The sequence below is a fragment of the Agelaius tricolor genome, unplaced genomic scaffold, assembly GCF_023055355.1.
Source record: "Agelaius tricolor isolate 1412-34295 unplaced genomic scaffold, bAgeTri1.0.p SCAF_3, whole genome shotgun sequence".
NCBI lineage: Eukaryota > Metazoa > Chordata > Aves > Passeriformes > Icteridae > Agelaius > Agelaius tricolor.
In genome coordinates this window covers 58,015,872-58,031,012 of record NW_027269263.1, presented here as the reverse complement: position 1 = coordinate 58,031,012, position 15,141 = coordinate 58,015,872, and the positions used below count along the sequence as shown (strand labels likewise).

The 15,141-nt window shown below is 37.5% G+C and overlaps 1 protein-coding gene across 15 annotated transcripts in view; it reads left to right on the top strand.

Moving 5' to 3' along the window:
- The window catches only part of MAGI2 (membrane associated guanylate kinase, WW and PDZ domain containing 2), a 702,131-nt gene that overhangs the window by 549,354 nt on the left and 137,636 nt on the right, over positions 1-15,141 (top strand). For all 15 annotated transcript variants that reach the window (XM_071424001.1, XM_071424000.1, XM_071423998.1 and 12 more), the window contains 2 exons: positions 3,476-3,597; positions 4,986-5,168. In XM_071424001.1, coding sequence (XP_071280102.1) covers positions 3,476-3,597; positions 4,986-5,168 — 305 coding nt within the window. The remainder of the gene's footprint in view (positions 1-3,475; positions 3,598-4,985; positions 5,169-15,141) is intronic.

Below are 15,141 nucleotides of genomic sequence, written 5' to 3'. Positions count from 1 at the left end.
TCACAAAAACAACTTAGCCTGGCCCCACTGACTGCTGAGAGGGTAGAACTGTGTCTGTGTCTTATAGTTTGGCTGGTGGTGATGGTTCCTCCCCATCATACAGAGTATTTTGACATCAGAAATAAACACAGCTCAAAAGAAAATCCTACCTCTGAGGGTTTGTCTCCAGTTGAGATACAGTGAGATAACACGGGCCAGCAGCACCAGCCACTCCTTCTTTGCACAGCCACAGTGGCACTAGAATAAATTAGTTGGATTAAGATTTTTGATTTAATATATATTGTATAAAATAAAGGAAGAAAAGTTAGAATTGTTCATTGAATTAGATCCTATGAGTAATGAGCAATATATTTTGGCTACCATCCAAAATCTGTTTTAACCACAAAAGCACTTACTTGTAACCATCTCTAAAACTCACATTTGGCTTGTCTTATGAAGGCCTAGGCTAGTAATAAATATTTTGTATGCTGTTGAAGTAGCTAGATGTAAAGCTAGAATGTCTTTTCCAGAGAATTACTTGGCTTAATAACTTCTTTCTCGAGTAAACTCATCAGGAGCACTTTTTCTCATTTAGCCAAGAAGCTGTATAGCACTTAAAATTGCATAAAAGAGATGTGTTTCATGTAACATCAGTACAATATTACTGACTGTTAAAAATGACTGATTAGAAATATAACTTCCTTTTCTTTGAGTTCTCTTGGACACAATATTTAATGCAGTTTGGTTTTTTTTAATTAGATGGAAATTTCACATTGTGCTTTGGAGATTGCACACTACCAAAAAGCAGTCAAAATATGAGAATAAATTGGAGCTTAGAATTATTAAAGTTGCACCAACAACATGAGGTGCTTCAAGAACCTGTTAGTCTTCCTATCTGATCTTATAGGACAAAATATCATTTTCAGCTGTTGCTAAAGATATTTCTGTTTAAATGGACCAAACAACAACTTAAACTATATAGAAACTGTAGGTAGGCAGTAGAAAATGGATTCTAGTTGTGATGTCAGTACCACAATAACTAATCTTTCTTGAGCCATGAGCACAGATTAGCTAAAATCCCAAATTCTTTATGTTACAGAACCACATATAAGTTGAGTCTTAGGTCTGCAGGGGCCCTCCTCCTTCAGGTGTGCCCTGCAACTGCAACATGACACTAAGCATAATGCAAGGTCCTGAATGAAGAATGGAGTGTAATCTTGGATATCCATTACATATGCATGATATGGCACAAAAGCCATGGGAAATCTCTGCTCTTGTGGAGGGCAGCTGGAGAACAAGGCAGGATAATTTAGAGCCCCTAAAGTAAGAGATGATCCCTATGTTGAAGCAACTAACCCGCATGTATAGCAACCCTGGTTTAAACCTTATCAAATGCTAACATAAAACAAGCTAGGTATTGTACTCCATACCTCCTACTGGAAGCTGTTTTCTAACTTCACACTTCTATTGTGAGAAGCCTACAGACTTCAAGTCTGAAATCCTGGCATCTTTAATACATTCTAGTATTTACTTCCAAATGTATTCATGGAATGCAATTATATATCAGAATTAATTCTGCTTGAATAAAAAGCTAAAACTCCTTTGATCTTCTATAATAGAATACTCTATTTCACTGGTCTTCCTGTAAAATATTTCATAGAGATTCATTTCATTTGATCATGGGTGCTCAGAACTTTATGTAGTATTTGAGTTTCATCACTGTCTTGTGTAAAGGAAAAAGCAGTATTTCCTTTACAACATGAAAATACATCAAATGATAAACACATCACATATTTACTTTTTTCATGCTTTTGTTAGTAGTTCATTATTACCTTTTTTAATGCACATAAGTCTTGCTTTCTCCATTTTTAACTAGTGAAGTTTTTCTCCCTTTATCATAAGTTTCTAGGTTTCCAATAGAATAAGGTGCTGAACACCCTGACAATTACTAGAAATAACAGAAAGCAAAAGTGAAGGAAAGGAATAACTACAATCTTAAACAGCCTGTCTGAAGAATGGAAGGAAATGAGAGGGACTTTCTCAGTCTGCAGCATAGATCAAAATTTACTGAGAGCTATTAATGTAAATTTTAGAGTATGAGAGTAAGCTAGCAGCCCCTTGAATGACTTATAGCCATGTGAACAAAGTAGCAACTTAAGGATTTATTTATCACATTTACTTCATCTCATTAAATCAAATATTCTTTTACATGACTGAAAGTCCTTTCATTTCATTAGCATTGGACACTAAATCCTATTTTGCAAGTGTATTGCACTCCCATGGGACTTGCTGCCTTTCTTCTACCTCACTTCCTAATGGCAATTCCACTTATCTTCTTTGAAGCTGTGGTAGGATCAAAATCTCAAAGGACCTTAAAAGTGCTTGATGTGGCACAAAAGGTCATTGCTATGTAAAAAAATACCCTTTTAGGACCTTAGAGTTGTGAAAGTTACCAGGTAACCTGTCCAAGTGCTTAAACCCATGATTGGGATTGGATTTTCAGAAGACCACAGTAGATGGTAACCCAGTGACAACAAATAAGGAGTGACAAAGCCTGCCCTTCTGTAACATATGTATTTGATTGCCCAGAGCAGTGTTGGAAGCACAAGCCCCTTCTCTTTGTTGTGATTCTGTTGTGATCCTGTCTTACATCTATGTTCCATGCAGCCTACTACATTATTTTGCCTCCTTGGAAAATGTGTAAAACATATCCCACGACAGGATTGAAAGATAGCTCAGTGATGGACAAAATGTATGCTTTAAAGAATTAAAATCAAGGATATGGTGACAGTAGTAGTAAAGATCATAGTCCTAAACACAATGCAGAAAAATGCATTGTAATGCCAGAGATGGACTGACTTAATGACCTGTAGTAGGAAATGTAAAACATCAAGAAAAAATGTATGTACTAACTTTTCTTATATTTCATATATCATCTGTGTAGTTCTAATTTGCCATCTGATTTCATTTCTGTATCTGATTTTTGTGTACAGCTGAGCAGATACACACCATAGTACTAAAAAGGAATCATCTTCAATTTGTTACCCATTAGATTTATTTGTAAATTACCATCATAAAAGTACACTGTTGTATAGGCTTTTCTTTTTTCTGTAAGTGAGTAAATTCACTTACAACTAATTGACAATAATGCACAAAACTAGTTGAGATCCTTTGAATCATACACAGAAGAGTGGTCATGCCGAAGACATGAAAAACTGTTGCTATAGCATGTTTCAGCAGTGCTGCTGTTTAATATGTAGTCCCATAGATCACAACCATTTTTATGTAGCAGATTTAGCATATTGAAGTGATAGGATGCTGCTCAGTGCTGCTCATTACACAGGGCACTCACAAGTTGTATATCCTCATCCCAAACAAAATTGTGTGGAATGTAAGGGACACGCTCAGGCCCATTGGGGCCTACAGCACCCTACTGTGAAAATTATCATTTTACCCAACTGAACCCAGTTTTTAATCAAAACCAATTTTTTTCCAGCCACATAAATAGAAGAACTCAATTTGAAAACCCTGTCCTAGAAGCAAAAAGGAAGCTACAGCAGCATAACATGCCCAACGCAGAACTTGGAACAAAGCCTATGCAGGCCCAAGGTTTCCGAGGTACAGTACCACATCATCTATCTTGGTTAAGATGAAAGATCCTGCTCTCCTGTTTATCTGACAATGATTTTGTCATAGTCTGGTTAAAAGAGTAGTGTTGCCAATGCTCAAAATGTTATCACCTATATTTTCTCCCTTAAATGTCCGGGTTCCAATAGTTGCAGGACTCACCAGCCAACTAAAACTTCCAGAGGTGCAGAGAAAAAACTAGAAAAGTTGAATCTAGTGTTTCCTAAAGGCTGAGAAATCGAAAGCACAATAAGACTCCCAAAGTAATTTTCTAAATAAAATCATAAATTCTGTTCCTGGAAATGTACAACTCTCTCTTGAGCACCCAAGGTTGGCAACACTGAAATACTTAATTGTACTTTCTCTAAATTACTCTTAATTGATGTTTGGTATGTTTCTAAGCTAGCTCATCTAGCAAGCATCAATTACGTTAAAAGCCTCAAGCACAGTGTTATAGGAGTTTACAGGAATGCAGCCACTTGGTAACATAAAAATGAATGCGCTCAAAAGGAGCTGTGTAAGCATCAAGCAGTACTGGTATCAACTAATGGATTTTAACGTGAGGTTATAGTCAGAGAGTGAGGCTTGTTCTCCTTTGTGGCAGTAGAAAGCTCCTCATCAACCTTACCTAGACCCAAATTTGCCCGCCTGCGCCCCGCTCCCAGGAGGTCCCGCAGCGTCAGTGACCTGCGGCAGTGCCAGCACGACCCCGCCGGGGCCGGCGCGCTGTACGGTACGTCCTGCTGCTCTCCAGCCCTGGGGCCAGCTGGGCTCACAAATCTGCACCTTCCCCAACCCTCCCTCACCCATGGCAGCACGGGACAGCAGCACGGGGACCCACACTGCACCCCGAGGCACGAGACACGGAGTTTGCACAGCAGTCATGTGTGTCACTTGTTGGATGCCTAAACCCCGTGTGTTTGGAGAGAAAAGCTCATCTAGAATTTACCTCTTGGAATGAGACATTCACAGGGGATGTTTTCCTCACTGTGGCTGGGAGGGAAATTATGAGGAATGTATTACTTTGTAGACAAAGCTGAATTTATAGGTTAGGAAAGAGGTTTTTAAATTACCTCACAGATCATTTTTATTGTTGTGATTATTTCAGCTACGCAATAGCCACTTCTAAATGGATTTCTAATATCAAAGGATATTTATATCTTTTCATTTATGGCTGATCTGCCATAGATAAGAAATATGTTTTAAGCTTTGTATTAGCACAAGAACCACAAATATTTTTCCTGGAATGCCTGCACTCTTTATTTCCTTGCCTTTGATACACTGCCACTTGGTGTCAGCCAATATTGTTATGTGCTGTCCGTGCTATGTTGTGAATAGATCAGAACTTTTGTCTTTCTTGTTTGTGTTGACTGATGTAGAAAAACCACTCTTCACCCGTGATGCATCACAGCTGAAGGGGACTTTCCTCAGCACAACTCTTAAGAAAAGCAACATGGGTTTTGGATTTACCATCATTGGTGGGGACGAGCCGGATGAGTTTCTCCAGGTGAAGAGTGTAATTCCTGATGGGCCTGCAGCGCAAGATGGGAAAATGGAAACAGGTAATTATGAAGGTTCATCTGTTCTTTTATATAAGAAATAGATTTCTGAGTCTCACTCTCTCCATAATTACATACATTTTCCATATGACTTCCTGTGTTAATATGTAGATAAGGTAAGTTTCTTGGTAAAAATTTCTTCCTAATGAGTGCCAGGTAGATATTTTTCCTATTTCACAATAGGGGTATTTAAGGGATAAAAGATATCATCTTTCCCTACATAAAAATGGGTTATGGTTTATAGACTCTTTACTTAAGGGAAGTCTACATGGAAAGAAAAGAGACAGAGAACACAGACTACTAAGTGCAAATTTATTTCTTTAGAAAGCATGGTTTTGCAAAATAATCAGTTGAGTCTCATCCAATACTGTTCTCATTAGAACTATCAACAAGAGTTTTCACTGTGGCATATGGACACACAGGCATTTGTGTCCTATTAAAAAAGAATCTGTGAAAACTCATGAAATAAAAGAAACTTCTGAAGAGATTGAAAGCTGCTCTGAAGATCTAGACCACAACTGCAAACATTTTCATGTTCATAGATTGATAAAGATTGCAAATACTGTCTGAAAGGTCACATCATGAATGGATGAAACTCTTTTGGACAGAGATGAATTCTGTTTCCAAGCAGTTGTCCTCTTCATTAGGAAAAGACAGTCAGAGAACAATAGAATTATTTCAGTTGGCAGGGACCTTCAGTCACTAGCCCCCTGCTCAAAATATGGCTAACTTTGTGCTTGGATCAGGTTTCTCAGGGTCTTGGGAAAATTTTAAGACACAGGTTCCACAGCCTCTCTGGATTCTTGTCCCAGTGTTTCTCAGCTTTCATGGTGAAGACTTTTGCCCAGAATTTGTGGATGCCTCATCCCTGAAAGTGTTGAAGGCCAGGTTGGACAGGGCCCTGAGCAGCCTGGTCTAGTGGGTGGCAAGGGAGGTAGATGATCTTGAAAGTCCCTTTCAACACAAACCCTTCTGTTGTTCTATGATTTTTGTTCTTTAGGTCCATTGGGCTTTCCACAGGTATAGCTGGTTACTAGGAACTGTGTTCCTGTGTTTGTGTAGCCCTGGCACTCTGTACCATCTCTCCCTAGCATAATTTATTGATTTGCATAATTTTTTACTTCCATTTCTCACCAAGACATTGAAATAAAGAAATGCTAGTTTGGGATTGTTGCTGCTGTAGAAAACCCATTTCATGGTGGCCAGAGCCACTATGGAGATAATTTTCTAAATTTTGATAACAGACCCAGGTGGATGGGTCACAGCAGCAGAGAAAGATCCTTTTAATGTGTCACAGTGCAGGGAGCAGACAGAGTAATAAATGCAGGCACAAATGATGAGAGTGGAATATGATGAGAGTCTGAAATGATTTTTCTGGAAATTTCATTTCATCTTTCTTTTATTGTAGTTAATTTTTTTTATCAGAGTCATATTTGTATGTCAGAATAAATCACCTGGATTTTAGTTTATTTTGTTGGACTATCCAGGACTCGCCAAGGAGGAAGTGTAAAGGTTATGAAAAGTATTATTTAAAGAAAAAGTATTATTTAAAGAACTGGATTTGCTTCAAAGCTAATGTTATAGTCATCATGAAATTTCTGATGCCAAAGAGATAAACAAAAAATTTGTATGAAGAAAAAAAATGTAAGAAAAAAGTAGAATATAGATTTTTTTTTTTTGCACTGATTTTACAAAAACCATTAATCTAACAGCTTTTTAATTCTCAGTACTTGTTGCTATTTTAACTTAATGCAGTGTAGTTCCCAAAGGGAAGATTTATTAAATTAGCTGATTAGGGGAACAAATGATACAATAGACTTCCTGAAGTTCAGAAGATTTCAGTGACATAAACTTCATTTTTCCTTAATATTTTCATACTGTCTAATACATGGCATGAGAGCTTTCCCTTGTTTGTCATGGTTTAGCATTCTCAGATGCAGAACTTGCTAATCCCTCTGAAGTATGAGTTGGTTATTAGTGAAATTGATCATGTGGAGTTATTTTCTCTGGAAAACAGGGTATCCTTGCAACTTACTTGAATTTTTATGCTGAAATTGAATATAGGTTTCACAATACTGTTGATGGTCATTATTGTAGTCATGGATTGTGCTGAGAACATGTAAGAAAAATGGTTTTTAAATGCATAGAAATAGCATTGCTTTTTTCCTCAATTAATTCAACTATATTAGGAATTCAAAACAGAAACTTACATTCAAATATATAATCAGACTACAATTATGTGACCCCAAAACATATAAAATTAGATCTCAGAGCAAATTTTGGCTTCAAATGTCTTTGTTTTTAAGAAGAGTGACAGATTTTGAGACAAAGTAATTGGAGAATCTCAGACTAATAATTGTGACATCTAACATTGGTTCTATGAATAAACTAATTTTTAAGTATGTTAATGGAAAACTGGAAAAATATACTTAAGGTCAGAATGTTTATAAAAGTATTGTTCAACAAAGTGCTTGCATTTCCTGATATCAAATCCTTTTCACATTTCCTGAATTAGAGTTTCTCTCCCTATTGAGCTCTTGTACAATATAATCAACTGAAGATATGAAAGCCTCCCAGGTTCCATCAATAGCTTTTTGCTCATAAAGCTGTTAAAATCTTACTTTGGAAAACTACTTGAAATTACATCTTTGTCTTTTTGTTTGTTAGTTAGGCATCACTGGATAATGAATAGAGCTTTTAAAATATTTATTTATTCTTTTGATACTATGTGTCATAGTTCAATTTATGTGCACTACATATATGACAGTAGGGCATCATAGTAGAAATTCTGAGGGCAGTTACAATGATCTGTGAAGCAACCTGAGTGTAAGGAATAACCACAGCACTGGTGCTCTCAGCTCAAATATGATTCTGGACCCTATCCCTTGCAAAGCTGATGCTATTTTTTGGCCAAGTGGTGATCAAAATCTTCATACTTCAGACCTGCACCAGATTTGGGGGAAATACAAAGGAAAGGCACCATCTCATTTTTCTTACCTAAACTTTGGCCACAAGATGAAGACACGAAAACACTGAAGCTGTACTTCAAGCTAATTGTTAAAGAAATAAGCTCATAGAAAACAACTTTGGTTTATTTCTCCACCCAAAGTCTAATATAGGGGTCAGAGACAAATGCTATTCAAAGAGTGAATCTATGTAAGACATTGTCACCCTTAAATGTGATCCTAACAACGCAGTTTGACCTCAAGGTTTCAAGATGGAGTAATTTTTGATTTCATCCTTTGGAATATAGTTGGAAAAGGGTTTCAAGATCATCCAGTCCCACCTCCCATACCAGAAACAGGTGAACCTTCCACTAAACCTGGTGTGTCCACACAGCTGGATGTCATCAGCAAGCTTGTTGAGGGTACACTCAATCCCTGTGTCCAAATCACCAACAAAGATGTTAAATGGTGCCTGTCCCAGTACTGACCCCTGAGGAGCACTGCTGAGAGCCTGGAAGCCACTGGGAACACAGAAGCAGCTGCCTGACAGTGACTTGGCATTGCTGTGAAACAGAGCAATGAGGCGAACCGAGTGCGCTGAGATGCAACACGAGATATCTGCGGTCCTGACAAGCTATCAGAACCCCTTGGTGCCCAGTGCTGGGCACTAAGAGGTATTTATATTTGTCCTAGACCCACAATAAGCCTCACAAGCAGACTCAGAGGAACCACATCTTAGTGGATGAGGCAAAAACAACCGAAATTGCATTCCTGATCCCATTTGCCAGATGTTTCAGTATTTGTAGGGGCTATTATGCCCTCATGTAAATCGAGCATCTGTGTGCTAATGGTTGTTAATAATCCTGAAAATGCCTTTCTAGGACATGTTTTAGCATTTGGAGCTCAATCAAGCTGCTGGATATGAACATTACATTCCACAGCATCTCTGTCTATGTCAGGACAGCCTAGGAGCTGATACCACATTCTTTTCTGGGAGGTTACATTGCTTTGTCTTGTCTGAAGCCTCATGCAGCCAACAGAAAACTGTATTTAAGATGCCCCTGCATTCAATTCAAATGCTGGTAAAAAACTGCATCTACATAAGAAGATTTTTATACAGTGAGTGATTTTGACTGACTGCTGTTCTAAGGCAAACAAAGCTTTAGGCCTGCGGCTGAGTCAGATAAAAGCTCAAGCTGCAGAGGCAAAAACTCTCCTACAAGTCTCAAGGTTATTCAATGGACTGGATAAACTGAAACACTCCCACATAATCAAGCTCGGGGAAAGATTCTCACTCTCTGCATTTCAGCAAGCTCCATTTCCTTTGGTGAAAATTTGCAGGAAACAGCTCAAAGACATGGTCCAAAAGTGGTTCTTGGAGTCTTGGGATGACCCTTCTGACTGATGAATATTGTTGGTCACTGCAGGTTGAACTTTCCAGAAACATGAATCTGTGGGGAAATGTCATAGCTCAACAGTGTGAATCAAAAATGAGGGAATACATTCTTTCATTTCATCTGCCAAGTATGCATTTGGCCAGCTTTAAGATGCTAAATCATCTGTAAACAATGAAAACTTGGACTTTTTTAGATGTCGTTCTCTCAGGAATGGTAGATTTTCTATATTAGTTGATCTATTCTAGAGATAGAAATTCATAAATTAAAGATAAGGTTCAGCTAACAGATATACTTGTCTACAATTCAAATGTCTACACCTACTGAATAAGCAGACATCTATTACTTTTGTAGGTCTGTAATAGGATGAAGACTAGAGAAAAAAGCTAGAGATTGGTCCCACATGTTCCACTCAGAATTTCCACTGCACCTTAGAGATCTCCAAAGGGAGTGAGTTGTCAGAAGTGCTGGAAGGAGTGGCCCATTGCCTTGCTTCTGTCCATGGACATATGTCAAGACCCATAACAATCTTCTGCATATGAAGAATTTTTCAAGAAGCTGAGGTTACTTTAAATGTGAGAAAATTGGAGAAACCACACTTGTTGATCTACAAAAGCATGAATGTTATTATTTAGGTGAATAAGAGCAAACCCAAAGCCATTATCAGGTGGTTGAGCCTATAATATCACTAGGCTTAGGAAAGAATTATCTCATTTCATTAATGCATATTTTTTCACAGTAAGGCTAATATCTTAAAACCTTTATAAAAAGTGGAGTACTCAAGACAGAAGGAATTGGGGATATCTACAAAAGGATGCATTTTTACAAGTTCAAACAGATGCTTAATTCTGTTCCCTGTTTATCCATTATCAGATTATGTGAACAAACCATCATCTCACCTAATGGGAGCTCAGCTGAGATGCAAGCTCTCTAGTTTGAGCAACAGAAAAGATGAACTATGTATGCAAAAAGAATGCCTTCAATCCAAAGAAGCAGATATGTTAAAATTAAAATCTATGTTTTGGCAGTCATCTGGAAATCTTAATAATTTCAGAACATGACCCACTGTATCATGACCACACACCACATTACCTATAGTCATTTTCAAATAGGTCATGTCTTTCTGAAGTGCTATCAGTCAAAACTCAACCAATAATCTTCTCTTTTACAACATTCCCTTCCCTTGGTAGCCAACTCTTTACCACCATCTCAAGAGGTGCACTAGCCAGGAGTTGGACACATAGATGTGAGTCTTGATTTCCACAGTGCCTCCTAAAGCTGGCTGAAATTTAGTTATCTCACCTGCCTGACACCTTCTCATCCTGTGGCTCCAGGAAAGCTGGCTCCAAAGTTAAGGCATGGTGTTAGGAAAATGAGAAGCTGTGCTACTAGTGGGACCACTGAGGAAGAACTATCTTTTCATTTGTCTTATGCATCTCCAGGCTAAAAAGCTCTTTTAATATGCACCAAAGCCTCATGAAGTGTCAGTCTTGCAGCTACAAGATGATGCCAGGTGAGGCAGGACTGTGAGAGCAGAGCAACATGTATAAAACCAGCTTGTATTATCTGCTTATCTGCTTCCCTTACTTCCTCTGCTTTATTTGGAAGCTAGGATGTTTCACCTGGTGTTTTAGTCTAGCTGAGACTGCACATCTCTCTCTGTCTCCATATGTGGCTAATCATCCCATGGAGTTCAGAGAAAGAAAATTACCTGTTTGGAAAGTAACTAGCAGCAATAACAGAAATTACTTCAGGCATTGTGGAGAATGATTTCTCCCACCCATGTTAGGCCAGTCAGTGTGAATTTGTGTTATATTTACTGTTTGCATTCCAGCATCCTCCAGGCTGATGATGAAATGGTGCAAAGCACAGCAGAAGTACTCTATTTGCATCAGGTACAACCAGTACCAATAGTTCCTTCCACTAGCAGTGCTGGTTACATTTTTTGTGAGACATATGAAGAGTAACTGTTTGTTAAAACCTCAGCCTGGTTTTTCAGTACCAGTTTTCCTTCATTTCACAAGTTAATTTGGCTTTTTAAATCAAGGAGATTATGAGGGTCTGGAGAGTGGAACCACCACGTGAGTGCTGTGATCTTTGCACCAGGCATGAGGACAGAGTTAACAGATGCCCTGCTAGTTCATAGCTGAGACAAACTGATATCGCCTTTTTTTTGTTTTGTTTTGAAATACACAGCATCCCATTTAATTTAATCCACTTTATATTTCTCACCATAAAAACTTGCACATCATATAAGTTGTGTGAAAGCTATGCAAGAGGAGTAGAGTTAAAATTAACCCTCTTTTAACAATCTATCAATTTGATAGTCCTCACAATTTTATCCTGAGTCTCTAAGTAACCAGAATTCTTTAAAGCAAAACTCTTAAATATTTTTTTGTTGTTTAAAGGGGGCTAAATCTGAATCTTATCTTAAGTTTTACAGGACAAATTTTCTGTTTCCCTGTCACAGAGGAAAGTGCTGAAGTATGACAACATTATATTTAAGGAGTTTGAAACACAAAGCAAAGGAAAAAATTCCAGTTTAACTATTTATTTTATATCATGTATTAAGACTCAGTTTAGCTGGGGAAAGGGATCTGGCAGGTGGTTTTAAATGTGTGATGATGACAGTAAAACTAATACTTGCATCTGATGAATATTAATAGCAATTAAGAGACTCATTTTCAGTCCCTTGTTCTTTCAAATTTTAAGGCAGGCAATTCACTGAGCACTGTATGTAAATAGAAAGACAAGAAGGTAGTACTTAGGTTGCTAGAAATGTTTCATATTTTTGCTACTTTCCTTTAAGATTAATTTTTCATTATATTTTTTATGTTTCTATGGCTTTCAGATAACTTGAGACAGTAGTCACATTAATATCTGTAAATTTTTCCTTATGTTGACCAAAGGACAAGGAAAGGTATCTACTTCTGTCTCAAAGTTACTGAATTTTAATCTCCATGAGATTCTTATTTTAGTGTTTTCTTCATATTTTTCTTCTTTTGATATTCACTATATTATGAGGTACTCACTGAATGATAACCAGGGCAGAGACAAGCCTAGACTAAAAAAAGTATCCACATTTTGTATACCACACACCTTTGCTGTCTACATCTGAGGTCTTTGTGTGCACCTTGTCAGATTTTTCAGTTGGTTGGTGTGATATTCAATATCCTTGTGTTCTCTCTGAGTTGCAAAAAGTCCGTGTGTCACTATCTGTTCTGCCTGATAGGGATTTAGAGCTTGAGTCTGTGCTGCCCCTCTGAGCTACTGAGCATTCCTGAAGTAGTGCCTACAAACAGACACTCCTCGAGCTATGAAGGGAGCTTTTGATGCTTTTTAGCCCTGTCATTTGTCTATTCCCTTGAAGTCTCCAATTAAAATTGCTGATGCAGGCTGAAAGAGTAATTGTAGCAGAGCATCTAAGTTGAATTTCAAAATGCTTCTGAAAATGGACAGTGTGTTGTTTAAGTCACAGGAACAATTAAAAAAAAAATTCTTAGCAACTCCTCCCCACGTCAAATGCTGCCTTACTTCATGGGATGACTCTGGGCTCCAATTATTACTACAAATGGAATTCAGTGGTCTCTGACTCTGTCTTGGGGTTTAGCTCTAAAGTCTGCCATAACACAGACATTTTGGGAATCTTCTACCTCATATTTTATGCTCAGTACCTGAACTCGAGGCGGTTCAGTGCAGGACACTATGGAAGATAGATTCCCAAGAAGGGTGGCAGCAGGGAGGAGAAGGGACTGACACTGCCAATATGTGGGTGCAATTCAGTTGCAGGGACATAGGTGTCCAGTGCCATTAAAAGTTCCAGGGATCCCACCTAGCCTCCTCCTGCCTTCCCAGGCAGCCCTCTCTTGTAAATCCTGTGTGGTACCTGCAAGTCACACACAAATATCTCAAATGGCAAAGGCTGGCAGAAATTACATTAGACACCTGCTTAAACAACCTCATTCCTCCTTCAACAAGGAGTCTGTGTATAGACTCCTTTGGTTTTCCTTATCATCTATTGGAGTAAGCAGTGATTGATTGATTAATTACTGAAATAATACTCCTTTTCTGACAATTTAAATGATGTTTATTTCCCCTAGCGTAATTCAAAAACTCACATTTGTGGTTTTATGAATACTTTAAAAAAGCAAAAAAAACCCTTTTTAAATTAAAAGGCTTAATTATCTCTCATTTAACTGTTCAAACAACAACATTATAAGAAGTTTGATGATTAAGTTAAATCATATACAGGGGATTATAAATTCATTTTCGTCTCCAGCACTTATAATATTTTACTGCATATATTATTGGTACCCATAAAGAATATGCCAGTATCGGGATTGAATATTGTATATGCATCTTGTTTTCTTTCCTATGGTGACTTTTCTTCAAAATTCATTTTGAAGTGAGTCACTTATTTTTTTCAAGTCCACATATTACACAGAAATTAAGGAGGAATCTGAAAAGAGCACCAATCTTTCCTTTTGCTTTGATAAAATTCATATTTATACAAAGGAAACAGCTCACAATACTCATGGTTTATGGCACTTCATTTTGAAAGAAATTCACATTTGTTGACACTATATTTTGATCAGTGATTATCAGTCCCAAGAATGACAGTGTGTACTTGTTACTTGAAACAGCAAAATACTGGACATGTAAATAGGTGAAATTCCGGGTTACATAAATGATATTCTGCAGGAGAGAGTATATGTACAGGTCTGTTTATATGTGGTGTTTTCTAATATTTAAGCCATTGGAACAACTCTTCCAGCACCTGCTATAGATAGAGAAACCAATGATGAAGTAATTTGATGGGAAGATATAATGGAAATATGATTGATGATAATATAAAAATCCACTCTCTTGTGACAAGTGCAACACAAACCATAAACACAAGGCATACACACCCTGTCTAACCTAAGACGCTGGCCTCAGTCTCTTCTAGAAAGAGTAAATGGAGACATTCTGGTGCTCAAAGGTGCTATATCTTTAGCAGAAAATGAGATCATACAGAAATCAAGAAATATGGTAAAGTAAAATGTGAAAGAGCGAAGGTGAAGAAGCAGAGAGATCATTTGGACACAAATTATTCAAGTATGTGCAGTCTCATATTCCTACTAATTCAAGGTCTGACTCCGTGGAAAAATGGCCACAAAGGCCGAAAGCATAGACAAGGATACTAAAACTATGTCATATTTATTTCAGTATGCAACATACAAAGGCAAAAAAATGTTAAATTATTTATTCTCTCCACTATCACATCCCAATACACCTTTATCCAATTTCAGTGTTCATATTGAAATAAACACTTGTTTTGTGTATGAAAATTCTAGGAAGCTGATAAATTCATTCTTCAGTCTGAACTTCATCATGCAAAATCTGCAGATTCTGCTACTAGGATATTTAACATAGACCAGGAGATGATAAATCTATTGTCATAATCCTCACATTTATTAGGACAATTTTTGTAAGTTCTGCAAGTTGACACTTGAGTAAACAGCATGCACTGAACTCAGTAGCTGCCAAAAAATGCTGCAGTTGCAGAAATTACTTTTCTTCTATCAAATGTAATTAACAATTATCTCACATGATTTGGCTATTTGTATGAACAGACAAAAATATACATTGAAAATA